Raw genomic sequence first — 18308 nt, forward strand, 5'->3', positions numbered from 1 at the left:
TTACCGCCAGTCTTCCTCATCCTGTCAGTTAATGTTGCTATGTCTTAACCTGAGCTAGCATTAAAAAACCCAAAAAACCCCTGCCTTAAGCATTGGGGGGGGGAAGCATTCCACAGGTATCAGGTGTTACAGCCTGTGAGCTTTAAGCTACTCTTCACTTCCTTTGATTTTGGGTCGCCTTTCCCCCCTCAAATTTCTTAAGGAAATGAGAGGATTTCTACATCTTTAAACGTAAAGGCTGGACACATTTTTTTTTGGTGAAGATAGCCCAAACAGAAACCAGGGAGGGTTGGGTGGGAGGGAAAAGGCACAGATGGATATTCAGGTTTTCCAGGCAGGTTCCTCAATGCTCAGTGAAGCCTTTTTGCTGTGCCACCATTTCCTGCTGCCTTAGTTAAGCAAAAACACAACTAACTCAAAACAACAGAGACTTGCCCTTACAGTATTTTTAGTGGCAGAAACTACATTTAAATCAACCCATAATATATGACAAGCCCTCTTACCTCTGTTCATACTCTTCACAAATACCCTAATAAGGGAGGAAATATTAAAAAAAGATGTTCAGGTAGCAAAAGTATTAACTTTATATAGTTCATTTCATGAATTCGTTGATTTTCTTTTGGCAAAGGCCTTACTTTCAGTAGCTATTAAAATGGTTGGTTATCAGTTGTCATGCTTAAAAAGTGCTTTTATTAGTCACAGTAGCTTGTCTAGGTGCACAGAAAATGCAATTCTAATGCTAAATATCACACAAGTGAAACTGGACTGAGAAACATCCTTGATAGCCTGAGATATCTTAAGGGACATACTGTATATCACCAAAAATTCCACTTGATCTACAATTGGCATCAGCTCCTGAGGAAGCAAAAATAAGCAAGACCCTCATACAGGAACAGGCTACATCTACAGTGACTCATTTCTGAACATCAAATATGCAAGCACACACACATTGCCTGGAAGTACTGCAGCACCAAACAGAGACACAGTTCTATCAATTACTATGTTTAGTCTTCTATTGCACTACCTTTTAGAAGCCAGATGTTGTCTGTGAGAACAGGAAAAACAGCCACAAGAACAGCAGGGTGGGCTGCACATCTTCGATGTGCTAGTCTCAATCTTTCTCTAGCCCTAACTATATGAAGTATCAGTCCTTTTACAGGTGCTACTTTCAACTACTGCATACTTATTCCTGTAAACTATGTCTTTTGACTTCTAGGCTAGAAAACGTAGAGCTGAGTTTTAAAGAAATGAAACTTCTTCCTTACATTATTTCTGCTGTACTTATTTTTTTTAATTTCATATGAAGTTCTAATAATACTGACAAAAGTAATGCAAAACTATGGATCAAATTCTCACTTGTCCATTTGCTTTTTGGACTCACAACATATATTAGGTACTAAGGGTCCTCTTGCAGTCATCCCTATTTTCCAGCTTGAAAGTAAAGCAACTTGTTCTCAGACTAAACTTTTTTTAATCTAAGTTTCTGCTATATTGCACAGCTGTAGTTTTTACTGCTGTCCAATATTCAAATACAATGCTTTATTACAAGAAGCTAGGTTACTCAAGTTTGTAACCCAAAGCAGTCCTGTCACCATGAATGTTAGTGACCAATACCTTCCTGTCCCATCCCCTCATTTCCTTCCCTCCCCCACCTCAAGTTATTTTTGTCAAAATTTAATGCAAGACATGAAATAGCACTTAAGCCAAGAACAGTTGTTCAAACACCTGGAACAGCTCTCTCACTTTCAGAAGTGAGAAGAAAATTTCAGTTTCTTCTCTACCACTCCAATTCAGTGTCGTCAATACTGTGATGTTGGAACAAATGGATGAGGACAACAAAAAGAATTCTACTGTGGTATTTGAAATTAGGTCCTGCAAAGTTAGTTTTATGCTTCAGGAATTCCTGTGGTAACACAGAACCCACACCTTTTTCACCCCATGTACATCTCACACAGCTTCACAAACACTAGACACGCCACTTGAAACGCACCCACCTTCACTCAGACTGAGCATTTTGAATGGCATTACTTGCCTAGAGGAAGGTATTACAGTAATTTTATTCAGACATCAAGCTACTGCCACCTGCATTCCCTTTTCAGACTGCAGATTTTGCTGTAGCAGCTCTGGCCATCATACAAACCCATCTACCTTGAACAGAGTTTGCAACATTAAGTGCTCCCACAAAGAAGCCGCTAAGCATCCAACTATGTACACCACAGAAGTGCTGCGGGACTGGTGGATTAAGGTGGTATAAGGACAAGACACCGGGAGACCTAATCTCTTAAGCTGCATTGCACTTTAATTGCATCAATACAGTTAAATATTAAATGGAGAAAGCAACTCTACATAGCAAATGGAAAACAAGCATTTACATAGTAAATCTGTAAGATGTACAGACTATTTAGTTTTAACCCAGTTGTCTATACATGAATACCCCACTGCAGTTTTTGGTGTTAAAGTTATTTTTAAATGGAAAACAAAATGAACATTTTCAGGTTCACGTGGAATTGGCAAGTTACCAAGAAACAAGCTTTCCTTCCTCATAAGCCAACACTGATGGGGGTGGGGCAGAGGCCAGGCCAGGATACCCTAGGGGTTTTTTTGTACCAGGAGAAATGCATTATCCATCACTCCATATGCTAGCATGGCTAGAAGTGAACAACACTTTTATGAATACACTGGATTTCTCCCACACTCCCTAAAGGGGCATATCCTGTTATCCTGCCAGGATAGTTATCCAAGGGAAGTTAACACTACTGAGTTAGACACTGATCAGTTGTGGAAAGAGTTCATTGGCAAAGCTATCCTCCCAAGCACGGTCAGTGTCAAGTGGAGAGGACATGTCACTGAAGGGCGACAGGGATCCTTCATATCCAGAGTCACTACAGGCATCCAACAGAGAGCTTGAGGCTGCAAGGCTATGATGAGAGGGAAGCAGATGAGAGATGCCCAGTTCAGGCATGAAGCTGTCTACAGGTTCCTCTTTCACAGATACTGGGACCTCAGGGATAGCTTTGTCTTCAGATGGAGAGAGAGATACTTCCTCGATTTTCACTAGCATATTGGCTGGGTTGCCCATTTTAACAGGAATCTCCAGTATTAGGGGCTTTGTGTATACATGATCAAACCTTATCAGTTCATTAATGGCCTCCAGCTTAGCTGATGAGGACCCCAAAGAAGGAGAGGGGGAGGTTGGTATGGAATTTGTTTCTCCACAGATCTCTTCCTCCAGCTTTTCCAGGCACGTTGACTCTGAATCAGCGTATTTGAGAAACATCTCTGGGTCCAGACTGTCCAGAAAGCCCAAGAGGAGATCAGACTGCAAAATGAAATACAGTTTTAGAAAGGCAACCTACTACTGTTACAGCAAAACATCAGTTGTGGCATCTATTAGCCCTCATCTGGAAGTTAAAATATGCTAATGTGATCGTAGAACTAGGAGTTTTACCATGAACACCACTATCAGAACAGACAGTTCTTTCAGAAATTCTTTGTCCATTAGCTTTTTTGTAAGGGTACTAGCAATCCCCACAGAATTCTACATGTATTTAATATTCACAGTCTCTATTAGAAAATCCTCAAGATCTTGGACCCATCAGGCACAAACACCACACTACCTGCTGGCTTCACAGAGCAAGTACCAGAACCTGGCTTAGGCATACCTGCCCATGACCAAAGTTGGGGGTTGTTTTGGGTTTTTTTGTTTGCGTTTTTGTTTTGTTTTTTTAGGGTGAAAGATGGCTGTCCTTGCATTTCTGGAAGTCATTCATAAGGGACAGACTTTAAGTTCAAACAACTTTGCTAAGGATCAGCAAAGTGACCAAGTTTGTTTTCAACAACAGTAAAAGCACAGTATGTTTTTGATATTTGTACACTTTTGCAGTAAGAGCTAAAAGGATATTGCCTGAAACAGTCTTTAAGATTTTATGAAAACTAGACTTGTTCGAGTCACATGAACTCCTGTACTCACTGGATACAGCTTAACACAGCTATTCTGAACCACAGGCATGACATTCCAAGACTTGGAAAACAAGTCATAAAATGATTTTACATCAAGAAGTTACACTGGTCTTAAATGCACCATGGTTCTGAATTTCATGGGCATTTTGGATAGGAGTGGATGCTCACCTCTGAGTCTGAAGAGTCACTGCCATCAGAATCCATGTGAAAGTTATCAGAAATGGTGACTGCTGGGCCTGCACCTGCTGCAGAGGAACACGTAGTCTGAGTGCTGCGGACTCAGCGGACCCGGTCACCAGTCTAATCTCATCCACCTGCGATTCCTTCACAACCTGTGCCAAGGAAAAAACCCAGTCAGGCACCACAAATGTTCTGGCAGACAGTACAGTACATAATCCTGAAGATCATGCTCTTCCTGCAAAGGTTTCCAACATTAGATTCTCCATTTGTGAGTAGGAACTTGCAGGTAAGACCACTTCCAAAGTTGGCTCAAACTTCCATACATTTACAGATTATTTTGTTCACCACTTTAAATGACCCCCTCCACTATACCCTCTCGTCTTTTGAGACAGGCGTACATGTCTGTCACAATTACTACTTCATTTCTAGAACACAACATAGAAGACCAGATGAAATAATCTTAAAACAGCCTGGAACTAGTTGGCTCACTATCTCCCACGCTACCAGCGGCATCCACTTCAGCATCATTATCTATTCAGTCTGTAGGAAAGCCTCCATTTGGAGGTCAAGAACGTTTCTGGCACATGAAGTATCCCTCTTCACAGCACAGCAGTTTCAGCCCGAGAGCTCTCAGCACGGGGGCTGCTCACCCACACTGCGCAATTACCTCTCGTGGCACGGCAGCTCTCGGCAGGTTCTGCCGAGAAAGCAGGAGACAAGCCCCTAGCACGGCAGAAGGCTCACCTTGGGCTCGCTCTCCTCCTCCGTCTTCAGAGCATCTAAACCCAGGCGGCAGCGAAGCTCCTGGTTCTCCAGAGCAAGGTTACACGTCTTCTCCCGCAGGAGCTGGTTTTCCAGCAGCAGCTTCTGGTTCTACAGAGAGCCGTGAGGCAGGGAGGCCGCAGCGCCGACCACGGCCGCCCCCCCCCCCCCCGCGCCCACCCAGCCCCTTACCTCCTCCTCCAGCTCCACCACCTGCTGCTCCAGCTCCGTCATCCGCGCCTTCTTCCTGTCCCGGGCGCTCTGGGCCGCCACACGGTTCTTCAGCTTCCTGCGGGGTAGGGCGGCCGTCAGCGCGGCCGGGCCCCCCCCCCCCCCCGCGGCACCGCGGCCAGCCCCCACTCACCTGCGCAGCGCCTTCTCCTCCGGGCTCAGATGGGTGAGCCGCTGCCGCTTGCGGGCCGGCTGCGGGGCCTCCGGACCCGGGGGACTGTGGGCGGCTCCTGCCGGCAGGACAACGGAAAGATGCCGGCCTGCCGCGGGGCCGGGGGGGTCGGCTGCTTTGCTGGGGATGAGAAGCAGCCGGGGGGCTGCGGCACCGGGCAGCGCTGCCATGGCTGGCGCGGACAGAACGGGAGGCCACACGCTGCCCGGCGCCACGACTCACGACCGTCTGGGCTCCCTGCGGCCCCGCCCGGATTTCTACTATCGTGGCTCTTCCTCATTGGCCGGGACGGCATGACGATGCGCCCAGACTAGCCCGTGGTTGGCCTACGGCTGAAAGCAAGGGGGGAAATGAGTTGCATCAGACGAAGGGGTTGGGGTTGGTGGGATGTCAGTGCGTGGTGCGGGGGCGGGGTCACCGGAGCTCGCGGGGCGCCTGAGAGCGCGGGCCCCTCGGCACAGCTCGGCCTCGCTCGGCTCGGCTCGGCTCGGCTCGGCTCGGCTCGGCTCGGCTCGGCTCGGCCTGGCCCCGTGCGGGGGCGCGGGCCTCTCACTGCCCGGCCCGGCTCCCGGTTCGTGCCCGCCCGGGCCTCGCCGTGCTGCTGCAGCGGGGGTGGCTCCAGTTGAGGAGTGTCTCCAGGAGGGACGGAGCACGGTCAGAGGTGGCGATGCAGTTAAAGCTTTTCTGTGGCCGCCTTCCCAGAGGCGATCTGTCCCAAAGCAGTCACGAGCAGAACCCAAGGGAAAGGGACAACTTCTGTGGGAACACAAGTGCCGTATAACAGATGCCGTGAGAATGGGCTAAAAAGAACAAAAAAGCAGAGAAGAGGTTAGTGATCAATGAGTAGAAGTTGCAAGAGAACATGCAGAAATACCTCAGGGTTGTCCTTTGGATCCAGTCTGTTTCTTAGAAGTAGCAGTGCTGTGTGATAAATGAAATGTGCACTTTCCATGTTGTCTGACGACAGACGGTACTGCACTGTGATGGGTTAGTGTCAGATCTGAGATGTCTTGGGCCCAGACGAGTAAAAGTTTTGTAGGTAGAAGGCCTCACAATGCTGCGCACGCAGGAATGCAGCTGTTGAGCGATGTGCAAGCAGCAATGCACAACCACCTTGGCTTGGTGCCCAAAGCTTTCCACGCTTTGCTCGTGGCAGTTGCCCACGACCTGAGTAGTTATGAAATGTTGAAACTTTGGCTACTTACATTTATCTCTGAAATCTATCTGTACATCGAATTTAAATGAGTTAATATGTTAAACAGTAAAGGAAAAACATGAGCTTTAAAAGTTCAAAGGCACTGGTGTGCTAGTTTGGCAATACTCCAGCATTGGAGTTCTGCCAGGCTTTCATGATACAAAGAACAAACTCTGCGTTTGTAAGTTTGTGTTTGTTCTTTCCTTTCTCACTGCAGCGTGACATTTAGTTAAGGCTGAGAGTTCACCTTTCTACTTTGACGCCTTTGTGAAAAATATGGTGACTTTTCGATAAGCCTTTTAGTCTGAGTGCAAAAAAGTTGTTTGTTCTGGTCCTGCTAAGCCCCTCAAATACTCGTCACTGAAAACTATCTGCTTCTCCTTTGTATGTCTCTTCTGGGCTTGGACTCATGTTTCTTCTGTAATTCTAATTCCCAATTAAAAAGGTGACTGTTTTCTAACAAAATGCAGGTCCAATATTAATATCTTTTTCTGATTTCAGACATTCATTTCAAGTAAGTTGCTCTTTTTTACAACAAACAAAAATGTTGAACAGACCGTCCCTGCTTGTGCTGCTTTGTGATATTTATAGCTATACTGCTGACACTAGCCATGATGTGATTTATCATATACATATCCAGATTTCTCAGCATTATGGCCGAAGAAAAATCCTAACTTCCTATCTGTGTGTGATTTAATTTCCCTGTTTAATTTTATATGCAACCAGAGCAAAAGCATCTTCTTCCTTTTGCAACAAACAATTGTGATCATGAATAAACTTCAGAAGTGCAGAGACATGTATACTAGTAGGGTACATGACCCACTTCACAGTCATATGTGACCAGGCACAAAACTTGAAGCTGCCCTTGGCACTGGTGGTGTCCACTCTTACTGAATATAATAATGGCATACATTAACATGCCTAGTGTTGCCAGTAATAGCTGGCAAAAGAATGGCATGACACCCTGCAAGCTAGTCCTGTTGAATAATTTTAGTAGCATTGCTAAGACTAACAGTGATGTAGTTACTGAGAATACATTTAGGCTCATTCAATAAATTCAATAAAGCTGGTCTTGCACTGAAACACCCTTTCAGAAAGCTTTAATTAAAACACTTCAAACTTAATTCTGATTTACACTTTTTTTTCCCCCCCAAACTCACTGTTTACACATTCCAGGGTTTGTATTTTTCTTTTTTTTTTCAGCCACTGAATTCAAGCCTGTGACCCGCACCTTTAGTTACTCAAGAATGCTTCTCACCCTGCCTTTTAGTTCAGCACCACCACCTATCTAAAGGATACGCCAGTGAGGATACTGTTGGCTGTCCTGCCAGAAACAACATTAGTTCCTGCTAACATAGCTTTATGTTGTATGTTCCAGGTGGCCAACTCACCAAAGGAAATAGTTTTGTTTAACAAAGGTGGAGAGGCTTTGCCCTTGTGTAATATCAGATACAGAGAAAGAAATATGAGTTGAATGTTATCTATGTATGAGAAAAGGGGGAATAGAGGAGGGAAAGAAAATGGAAGAGGATGTAGAGAAAAGTTTAACTAACAAGCATAGTCTGAGAAAGAGCTTGTTTGCCCAATGTGCGTCTGAAAACACTTCGAAAGTGGCTCAGGGCCCCAAGCTCGTGTCAACAGCTGGAGTATTCCCAGATCTGTATCAATAGCTGATTAAATGAGAAAGGGAACTGTTCTGCAGCTTAAAATGAGGTTATTCCAAACCTGTAATGTTTGTAATGAACTTCGTATTCACTTTACTTATTCTTAAACATTGGGATACAAGAGTGCATCTCTCCAAATCCTAGTGCTCTCAGTCTTCAGGTAGAAAGTAACCATTACCTTTCTATAAGAGACTCTGCTAACCTGGTTGCTGAGTTCATTGTCAGCTGGAGCAGGGGAAGAGTTTCACTTCAGCCATGTTGCTCAGTTGTCTGGGGTACTGGCAACACCTTCTTCTAGTCTTAACAGTTCAGGCTTTTTGGAAACATACATGGGGTTCATGATGTTCCTCTTGCTCTGAGTGGAAGGGTTGCTCTTAATTATTGTAGTGGGTGGGGACAATTTACAGGCAACATGATAATGAAGGATATAGCATTTTTCAGCAGTCTGGCAAACCCAGTAGGAACAATGACATACCTTTACTTCAGCAACAAAAAGGTGATACTCCTATAGTATGAGGAATTATGCAGAATCTATATCCTTTGCCTGCCGCATGGAGCTGCTAACTTATCCGCATGCTGTAGGAAGTGACGTTGTCTTTGCCTTCTCTTAATACTGCCACAAGCCAGTCCTGTAGGAAGGTGATCTTTTGCTCAGCTACCATCCCTTCTCCATTAATACTTATTATTGAGACTCTGCCTCATTGGCCTCTATGATTGTTTCCAGTGTACCACCAGAAAAGTATGGAAAAGACCTAGTGAGTCCAACTTTAAACCCTGACTCTCTGGCAAGCATCTCACAAAGGCATACCTTGCATTCCAGTTCCTTGTCCTCATGTTCCACCCACATACATTACTGGTACCTGTTACTACTCAGAATTACAAGGAACAGCAGGTAGGTCTGCCTCAGTTCCATCTTGGGTCTGTGTAATGGGCCATAGGCATAGGCTGGAGATTCTTACTTTGATGATCTTTATGGCCCAGTCCTCTGACCTAGCTGCTTTTGTGGTGAGGGAGAGATCCCATCACACTTGTACCTTGAGTGTCTCCTGGTACAAGTCTTCTTCCAATACCTTCAGAACTTCATGCTGGAGTTCTGTCTGCTTTTTCCCCACAGCAGTGTCCTAGCCATTACAGGCAGCATCAGTCGACTCGGGCAGCATATATCTTGTGACAGAAATCACATGCCCTCATAGTAGGCTTCTCTGTCTTCCCATCCCAATGGAATTAGTTCTCCCATCACCATAGCCAATGAAGCCTTGCTTCTGATTCACAAGAGAAGTCTGAGTTAACTCAGACAATGCTGTTATTGTTTCTGGAACAAGGCTATTCTGAAAGTTGGCTAGAGGTTGGGCCTTTTACAAGGCCTTTTTTTCAGGAAAGGAGGGCCTCCCTTCACTGCCGTTGGAGCTCCCAGCAGCCATAGGCACTGAAGCTCACCTTGAAGTTCCTCTAGGCAGTTTAGTAGCATTGCCTACATTCAAAGAGATTGTGCCCTGTTCCAGGTTTAGTGGTAGCTTAGTAGCAATAAATTTCATGCAGTACCTCATAAAAAAAGCAGGTGGGAAGCACGCTTCCCAAAGGCCAGTTGTAGATGCATGTATAGCAAGTGCTTAACTTAATTATTTAAAAATATGAACCTCCATTGTTCCCTTCTCCTGTAGTAACCTTTCTGCATCGCAGTTTTTTTGGCAGCAAAATCATCTCATGCTTCATGGCTTCTAACTGTATGTATAATTCCTTTTTTTAATGTTACGGAATACAAGATAGCAGATTTTTCTTAGCAAGGTCTAATGATATATTATCTCTTTTTCAAGTGATAACATTAAGTTTAAGATCAAGAAATCTATTAAAGAGCTCAGAATGTTCCTTGCATCTACATAGTATCTTCTTTTCCCTGAATTTCACTTGCATTGTAATTCCCATTTGTTTCATTTTGTTAGATGACTCTGAAACTCAAGAATTCTCTGGCCTCAGGCAAGACCAGAAATTCACTAACCTATATAATTTTGTAGCAGTTGCAATTTTTTTTGCCAATTTACTACTTTTTCCAGAAAACTGACATGCTTATTAAACAGGAGAGGTCTCAGTGTGGAGCCAGCCCGCTAATCCCCACTTTCATCCGAAAGTTGATCTCCCCCTCCTACTGTCACAGAATGCTGATTATAAAGAGAAAGCCTACCTGTTTACAAGGACATTCCGGTATTTTGAGATAAAGATCTCTTGATTTGATTTGTTCTGTCAGACTGAGAAACAAATTTCTCTTGCACGTTCAGAGACTGGAGCACACCACTCATGGGAATTTAAAAGACAAGAAGATATCCACACCACAGTAAGTGGAAAGGCTTGCTTCCCAGCAACCCTGTGCTACTAGTTCTGTAAAAATGAAACATTACTGGAAAGCTTTGCAAACATTGGTCATGTAAACAGATCTTTATACATAGTGACTGGATGCCCTTGGGAGGATTTATGTCATCTGCCAGTCCCTGAGAGCCTCCACCTGCAATCAAACAGCGTTGGATCAGCTGGCCAGGGAAGCAGGCTCAGGTCAGGGAATCTGGTGGGTGCCCCAGCTAGCTGATATGTTGAAGGAGTCCCACAGGTCAAGGGGAGGTTGTGGTTGTTCAGTGTCTTACTTTGGGGCTTTGCTTTATTGTTCTGGCTTCTGTTTCCAAACAACTTGCTTAATGTTGAGCCCATCCCCTGTCCACGCCATTCCTCTATCCTTGACTACTTCATTGCATGGATTCCCTTTCCCTTTAAAAGGTCTAGCTGTTGGCATTTCTGGTGCTCGGCTGTGGTTTGTCTGACTGTAATACCTATTTCCATTCTGTAGGCCTACCTTAACTCTTTGGCTATTTTCTTTCCAGCTTGGTCCCAAGCATGGTGTTCCCCTGCAAAGTTCTCTTCATAGTGCTGGCGGGAAAATGTGGACCAGAGAGTTGTGCAGATTATGCAGGATTTGGAGGTTCTGGAATATGCCACATTTTAACATGATTTCCAAATGCAATAAAGGTCTCAGCTAAGCTAGAGGACAGAGTTGTGCACTGTGAGTTCTGTCTTTAGATGTGATGTTACTTAGAGAGGTATTGTGTCCACCTTTGTACATTGATGCATAGTGAAACATTGGTGGTGGTAGTCACAAGTGAAAGAGAAAAAGTAAAGGTACTTAGTCGAGCCGATGCAGTGAGTGCATCATCTGGAGTGATGTTGCAGAATGTGCTTGGGCAATACAAGAGAGACTGAGCTTGCCGTTGTGCTGTCTCAGTGAACTGAGCCTGTATTCCGGGTGCTGTGTAAGTATTTAACATGTTGAGCAAGCTCTCTGAGAAAAACAGCCAACTGTTGAAATCTCACATGCCTAAAAGCTCCTGTTCCAGTAAGTTTTTCTGTTTGCACATCCTGGTTCAGAACTGGAACCTCTTCTTGGAAAATAGTCTGGGAGGTAAACAACTGAGTTTAGGAAAACTTGATGACTACTTCCTGTTGGCAGAAGATAGCTCTTCTGTGGAGCAGTGCCAGCTTTTGAAAGGAAATACCTTCTCTTATTTCTTAGTCATTCCCTAGGCTTTGAAATTCCTTTAGAAGTTCAGAGCCCCCGAGAGTCCTGGCAACTTTCTTGTTTTGTAATTTTGAAATTATTTCCTTATATTCTTCCATTTGGGTGCCTTCACCTAGTTCTGCATTTTGTACGCAGAAGCCTACCTCCAGCTGTCATAAGACACCCAGTGTGAAAAGAGGCAAAGGAAAGTTATCAGGAAGTGTCAAGTTAGGAATCAGTTCTGTCTCAGCATAGGTTCAGCATGACCCAAAATGTGAAGGGTATTGTCAGAATCATCGGTCTCTTGCCTTGTGCATTTTTGATTTGCTGAATGCTCTGAGGGCGCAGGGTAACAGCTGGTGTTCTTAGAGGGATGAGTCTATTGAGGTTCCTTTCTGGTAGCCTCATTTATTTGCTCTGTTAGCACTTGACTTTAATGATAACTCTTATGTAAATGGACAGGGACAGTTGAAGCCCTTTATATAATAATAAAGTAGATCATATGCTAGTAGTTGAATGTGGAAAATGCAGTGCTTTAAGGTGATTAATTAAAAGTGCTAGTCAGATCTTGTAACTTAGGTAGTCTTTAATGTAATAGATAACCTACGATGAAATAGGGTAAATAATTGCTTAACTTACCTTTGCATGAATGAATCAGTTGTTAATGTAGTAATTCTTTCATTTTAGCCAGTCACATTTTAAGATTTTTTTTTGCTTTTGGTAGTCAGACATGGTGAAATGTGTTTGTTGGCTTTAATCACAGGACTACTTCATATTGCAGGGTTTATCCATTGCAATTAGTATTAGCAGCTGATATGTTATATACTTTAATCATGTGCTTCAAATTTATTTTGCATTGTTTACATATTGTTCACTTTAAATAGTGTATTGCTTGAAGTAGGGCTGCATGAACAGCAACTTGTACCATATATTTACTTCAGAAACACTGGTAACAAGGTTGAATTAAATACAGAAGTGTCAATGTTTAGATTGTATGTAAATATGACTTCCAGAAATATGCAGGGTATGTTATTTACATGTTATTTACATTGGATTCTTCTTCAATATTCTGAGTGAACAAACTGCTAAGCACTGACATAATGAACACATAAAATGAACAATAATCTAGGATTTAGTGGGGTTGTAACTGGAAGTGAGTAGAGATGATATAGAGCAGTCTCGGGGGGGCAAGAGCATAGTGAAAGACATTGTATGGATGCATTTGGGGGTACTTCTTGCAGAATGAATCGAAACAATTTTTTTCCAAATGCATTCTGTTCCCATTTGTCCTTGCACAGGGGATGATCAAACAGCATATAGCAACAATTTCCCAAGGTTATTTCTTGGTATTCTTTTTTCTTTCTCTGGTAACATGATCCTCTGTGCCTACAAGCTTGGTGAGGACCCTGGAGGAATGCATCATGCGTGTCTGTACCATGTTGCAACTCTCATGTAAACTTGTACTGTATATTGGACAATAGTTGGCAAAAAGAAAATACTGCAGTTATCTAAATAAGGGTATTTTTAGTGCAGTTTAACATATTTCAGTTTTACAGGCATGATTGATTACTATCTTTTCCCTTCAGTAGACAATTATATGTACAGAGAATGTGAAGGGTTCCCAAATCACAATGTTTCCCCTTCATACAGATTTAAAAGACTATACATTGTTTAAGACATCAGAAACTTTAACTTTTCAAAAATTATCAGGGAATTTTGTTCACAAATAATTTTCATAAGTAAAGTTGTCATGCCTAGTCTGTTGGTTAATTTGGATTGCTGCAGTGCCAGTTTACTTGGATAAATTGTGTTTCCAAAGTTTAAATAGCAAGAGGCAAAGGCACAGCTGCATGGCATTTTTTCCTAACATAAATCTCCACTGATTTTTCTTTTTTGGTCTTTAATTGAGCTGACAAGTTACAATAGTTTGTTACTTTTATTTAGAATAATTGATAATAACGATGAAAACATGGTTTTCATAAATATAAAAACATTTTGTCCATTACAGTTGGCTTTCTGTTCCAAATTGCAATAGTAAAGTTTGGCTGCATGAAAATGAAAGGCTATGAGAAATATCTTTAATTCAAACTAACATTTCTGGAGATATTTTGGCATGTTCTACACATACTTGGTGTGTTTCGCCAAAGGGCAAAGGAACTCGCCTGGCTTTTTGAGTCTAGGAGGTCACCTACCGGTTGCTCTGCCTCAGTGCATGCCGACATCCCTTCCTGAAGTGCAACATCAGAAATGACTTAGGGAGTGCTGGAGATGTATCTCCACACCATCAAAAGATGAAACTGTTGATGCTGCTTCAGGAATGGAAACTCATCGAGCACTCAGATATGTTCGAATAAAGCTTTCAGTCATTCCTAAGCCTTTTTTTGGTGCTGTGCCATCATGTCTCCAGAGGCGTAGAATAACAATTTTACTTGGTGATGAAAAAGGGCAAGCATGCACATAGCCTTGATTTTACTGGAAAAAGGACATCTCTTGTTTCTGTTGCTTATTAGGAGGTACAGCGATTTCAATAAGCAGTAGTAGTATTGGCTTCTGCAGAGCACGGTGTTAAAACATGTAGGGAACGTGGACAGTAGTCAGAGTTACCAGTTACTGAAATGATCTGGAATGGCAGATGTGGGAGTGTGAATGAGACAAACAGCTCTCCTTATCCTTCCTATGGACACTTGGTCTGCTGTGAGGACTTCTCAGATACAGTTTGCTGTGAAAAGAAGGATGTCAAGTTTGATTTAAGAAATACTTTAATGAAAAACTCTCTGTTCATCAAAACCTCATTCTCATTGTGCAGAACTATCTGGCATGAGGTTGCTTCTGATGCCCATTTAAAATGAGCGTAGATGTCATCACACCGCACCGTGCAATGAAAGTATGTCCTGAATCCTTCTGTCAGATTCATTAATCTGCACAAGGGGACCTCTGACACAACACCTGCTTCTCAACCTCAAGTGTCATAGCAGCCCAGAATTCCAAGGTAAATGCTAAATAAGTATCTGTAATGTAAGAGGAAGATGTTGAGTCAAGTAGTTTATGATTATAGAATGGGACCTTTTTTCCTTCACTTCAGTGTACCAGTTTGATTGAAGCAAAAGCCAGACACTTCTTCTTTTAGGTGGAACAGGTATAAGTAGAACTGTATCTCAACACAAATCAGCTTCAAATGGAAATCGCTAGTCTCAGTTAAAACAAACACTTATAACAATTATAAACCATTAGAAAGAATACTTTGACTAACTTTTAAATAGGAGTTATCAACAAGTCCACTGGTACTATCTAGACTTTCTTATTTTGGTGGTGTTTAAAATGTAATGGTTTATCATAATTCTTCCATTCTAATCCAGATGTATTGGTCTGTTTCTTATTGATTAGTCAGTGATGTTTTTCTCAGTTTCTCTTGTGTCTCATCTGGACTTTGAGTTTGAAAGGAAAGACTGTCTTAAGCACGTGCAAACAAATGAATCACTATGATCAAGCTGGCATGTGAATTTATCACCTAGAAGTGTTTGAGGTAACTGTGTGTATGTTTCCATCCTCTAGTTAATGCGAAGTAATCTCATGCCCACAGTTATTTCATGGTAACTTGCTCATGTGCCCACATTCTCAGTCCTTCCCCAAGTGCTTTGGGGCAATAATACAGAAATTGGCACACCTGTCTGCAGTCATCATGCACAGCCAGATTTTTCCAATTAAATGTGTTTCAGAATTAGTATTTGAAGTCTAATGCAGAAGTGAGATATTATTGTTCTTAACTGGGGAAGGAAGGAGATGATTCTTCAATGGACTTCGTTAGTATGAAACAAAGGCATTACATGGGTTACTGGTAGGTGCAAGCTGGCACTTACAAGACTGTTTCTGATGGTCAGAGCAGTTCCTCAATAATCACAGTAGTGAAGGTGATCTCTTCCAAGGGAAGGTTTGATCATTTCAGGAACAGGATTGACATTTTATGTCCATAATACAGAAATGTGGGTTTATTGACCCAACTTCTTACCAGACCTAAGCCTCCTTCTCACAGACCTTCTCCCCAGTACTCAAACATTGCATTATAGCACAGGGATTATGTGAACACAGAGCAGCATATCTCCGTTAGAGGAAGCCCTCAAATTCTGTGGTAAGTATAAAGAGCAAAGGGAGATCTCCCCCCACTTTGCCAGGAGGGCCAGGGCAGGCAGCACTGCAGTGAGCTGGGTAGCGCTCCCACCCACCTGCCCCAGAGTGACTCGGAATTGTGTGTTTAAAAGCATTTTTCCATGGGTTGCAAAACATAATCAACTGCAGTATAAAATATTTAATGCTGTAGCCCTTCTGGCCTTCTTTTGGCCACTGATTGTAATCAGCTCATATGTAAATAAAGTTTTCATTTTATTCCACTCATCTGTAAGACTACAGAACTGTTTTTCCCTGCTTATGGTCTTCTGCTTCACAGGGATATGTCAAGCACTTTTACGGAAAATACGTCTTTGTCAAATAGTGTGTTTTAATCAGTCTTTTAGTTTGGTTGATTAAAAGTAACTATTAACATAAGGAGCTAAGATTTCTATACAGTTCTTTCTCTAATACCTTGCCTAGTCTCAAATACCATAAAATGCTTCAGTGACGTCTGTTTAACAAGGAAGTGCAGTAAATAGGAGACTAGAAGATTAATAGAAATAATGGGATGAAATTCTGATTATTTCAAAGTTAGTGGAGCAAGACTTTTGCTCACAGAATGGGGCCAGAAGGAATTTTCTGTGGCTATCTAATCTGACTTTCTTATAATACAGGTACATATGGTTTCATAAAAAAGGTTCTTTCATCAAGCCTAAATGTCATGACTTGAACTAAAAGAAAGTATGTTCTTGCTTATTAATAAAAAAAAATACCATTATTGCTAGTTAACCTGTTGCCTTGTTTAAAATGGACCCAATCTGCAGCTTGAATTTATAAAGCTTTAGTTTTTAGCCAAATTAATTTGGCTGCTGTATGAAATGTTCTGTCTGGACAGACAATCCATGGGACCATGATCAGATTACTACTTTAGTTTTACTTGAATAAGCTGAGTAGGTTGAGCTTCCTAGACTCAGCTGTTCCTCAGGCCACAGAACTAAAATGCCCCTTGGTGTTCTGTTAAATACAGCTACTTCAGTATCCCTTGAATGGCTTGACGACATGCTCTTTTCTAGGGTTCTTTTCCTTACGTTGCAATTTTGCAAAGTAAGTATTTTTATTGTTTAAATGAATATTGTGACAAGTGTGATGATTAGGTATAATGAGATTTGTATTTCTCAACATGGTTATTTTCATGCAGTATTGATTGGCACTATAATATCATGGATTAGATTACTTAGTAATAAGTCAAGGCTAAAGTAGTTCCTGGTATGACTCAAAAGTCTGGATTTTGTTTTAGTTTTTTCTTATTTATGCTACCACTACACTGACTTCTTTTGGGCTGCACCTGGTGTTCCTTGGTGTGACTGAGGGAATAATTGATCTTATTGACTCAACAGACTACATGGGTACTTCATAAAATTGCATCAAGAACAATTTTTTTTTAAATCATGAAACCAGTTATTTATCAAACATAGTCAAGAGTTGGGTCAAAACACCATCTCATTCCAGCCCACTATCCTGCAGAAACTTCAAGTCTTCTGTTTTAGAATCACTGAATTTCCTTGCAGAAGTGCATCTCTCCTGTATCATCACAGCATTGCCACAGAAACTAATAATATGCCCCAGCTTTCAGGAAATGCTCCCAACGCTATAAGATAAACTATTGTTTTAAATCAGATATCTGGGCTGCCTTTGCAAGTTATTTATTTTGTCATAGTTATAGCAGTAGCCTGGAACCCTGATTATTGTCTAACTTAACCTGAAGATGTTATACGCTTGTGTATAATCCTTTTTATGTTCATTATGTCAGTGCTCAGCTCTGTCAGCATCTTATTTAGTACCAGCGGTAGCTCAACACTTGAGCTGGAACTCCCTTGGTGACTTGTCACTCGGTCCTCTGTGTCAGGTAACAGTCCTCCCAGGACATTATGCCTGTTCACCTATCTACCATCCATACTGGGTATGATCATAACCTTTATACTGTATATAAAAGCCTGATGATGCTTTTGTGACTATCAAAGATGAGAGGAAGATATGAGGTGTTTTGTAGTCATCACTGATTATTTGCCTTTATAGAATAAATAGGTAAGAGGACGAGAAGCAATTGTGTATGATCCAAATTAATGTGTGAAGTATTGGAGGGATAAACTGCTGTCATTTCCATCAGCACTTCTACAGTGGTGAGAATTTATGGAAACCAGTTTTTATGGGAATAAAATTTCTGTTTATCAGCTGTCATGGTCAAGAAAAGAAGGAAGTGAGGACCAGGTTGTTCTACTGAAATATAATGCATTTTTTCACATAGAGCTTATTCTCAGCCACAGTTCCCATTTGCCACTGTATGTTCAGAACACTTTTATTAATCAGAGACAGCAGTGGTGGTTTGTTGGGGGGTTTTGTTTGGTTGGTTTTTGGGGGGTTGCTTTGGGGTTTTGGGGGTTTTGTTTGTTTTGGTTTTTTAAGCGTCAGTTTGTGAAACTTACGTTGCTTTTTCCCTTTACC

The 18308-nt window shown here is 42.1% G+C and overlaps 1 protein-coding gene across 1 annotated transcript; it reads right to left on the reverse strand.

Moving 5' to 3' along the window:
- Positions 1–2277: 2277 nt before the first annotated feature.
- Positions 2278–5798, reverse strand: XBP1 (X-box binding protein 1). The gene is given in 6 exon segments (XM_054844270.1): positions 2278–3319; positions 4129–4212; positions 4215–4292; positions 4885–5013; positions 5095–5191; positions 5267–5798. Coding segments are annotated over 6 exon segments (1155 nt in total). The 5' UTR covers positions 5476–5798; the 3' UTR covers positions 2278–2761.
- Between the last annotated feature and the right edge of the window lie 12510 nt (positions 5799–18308).

This window comes from Grus americana, chromosome 16, assembly GCF_028858705.1.
Source record: "Grus americana isolate bGruAme1 chromosome 16, bGruAme1.mat, whole genome shotgun sequence".
Lineage (NCBI taxonomy): Eukaryota > Metazoa > Chordata > Aves > Gruiformes > Gruidae > Grus > Grus americana.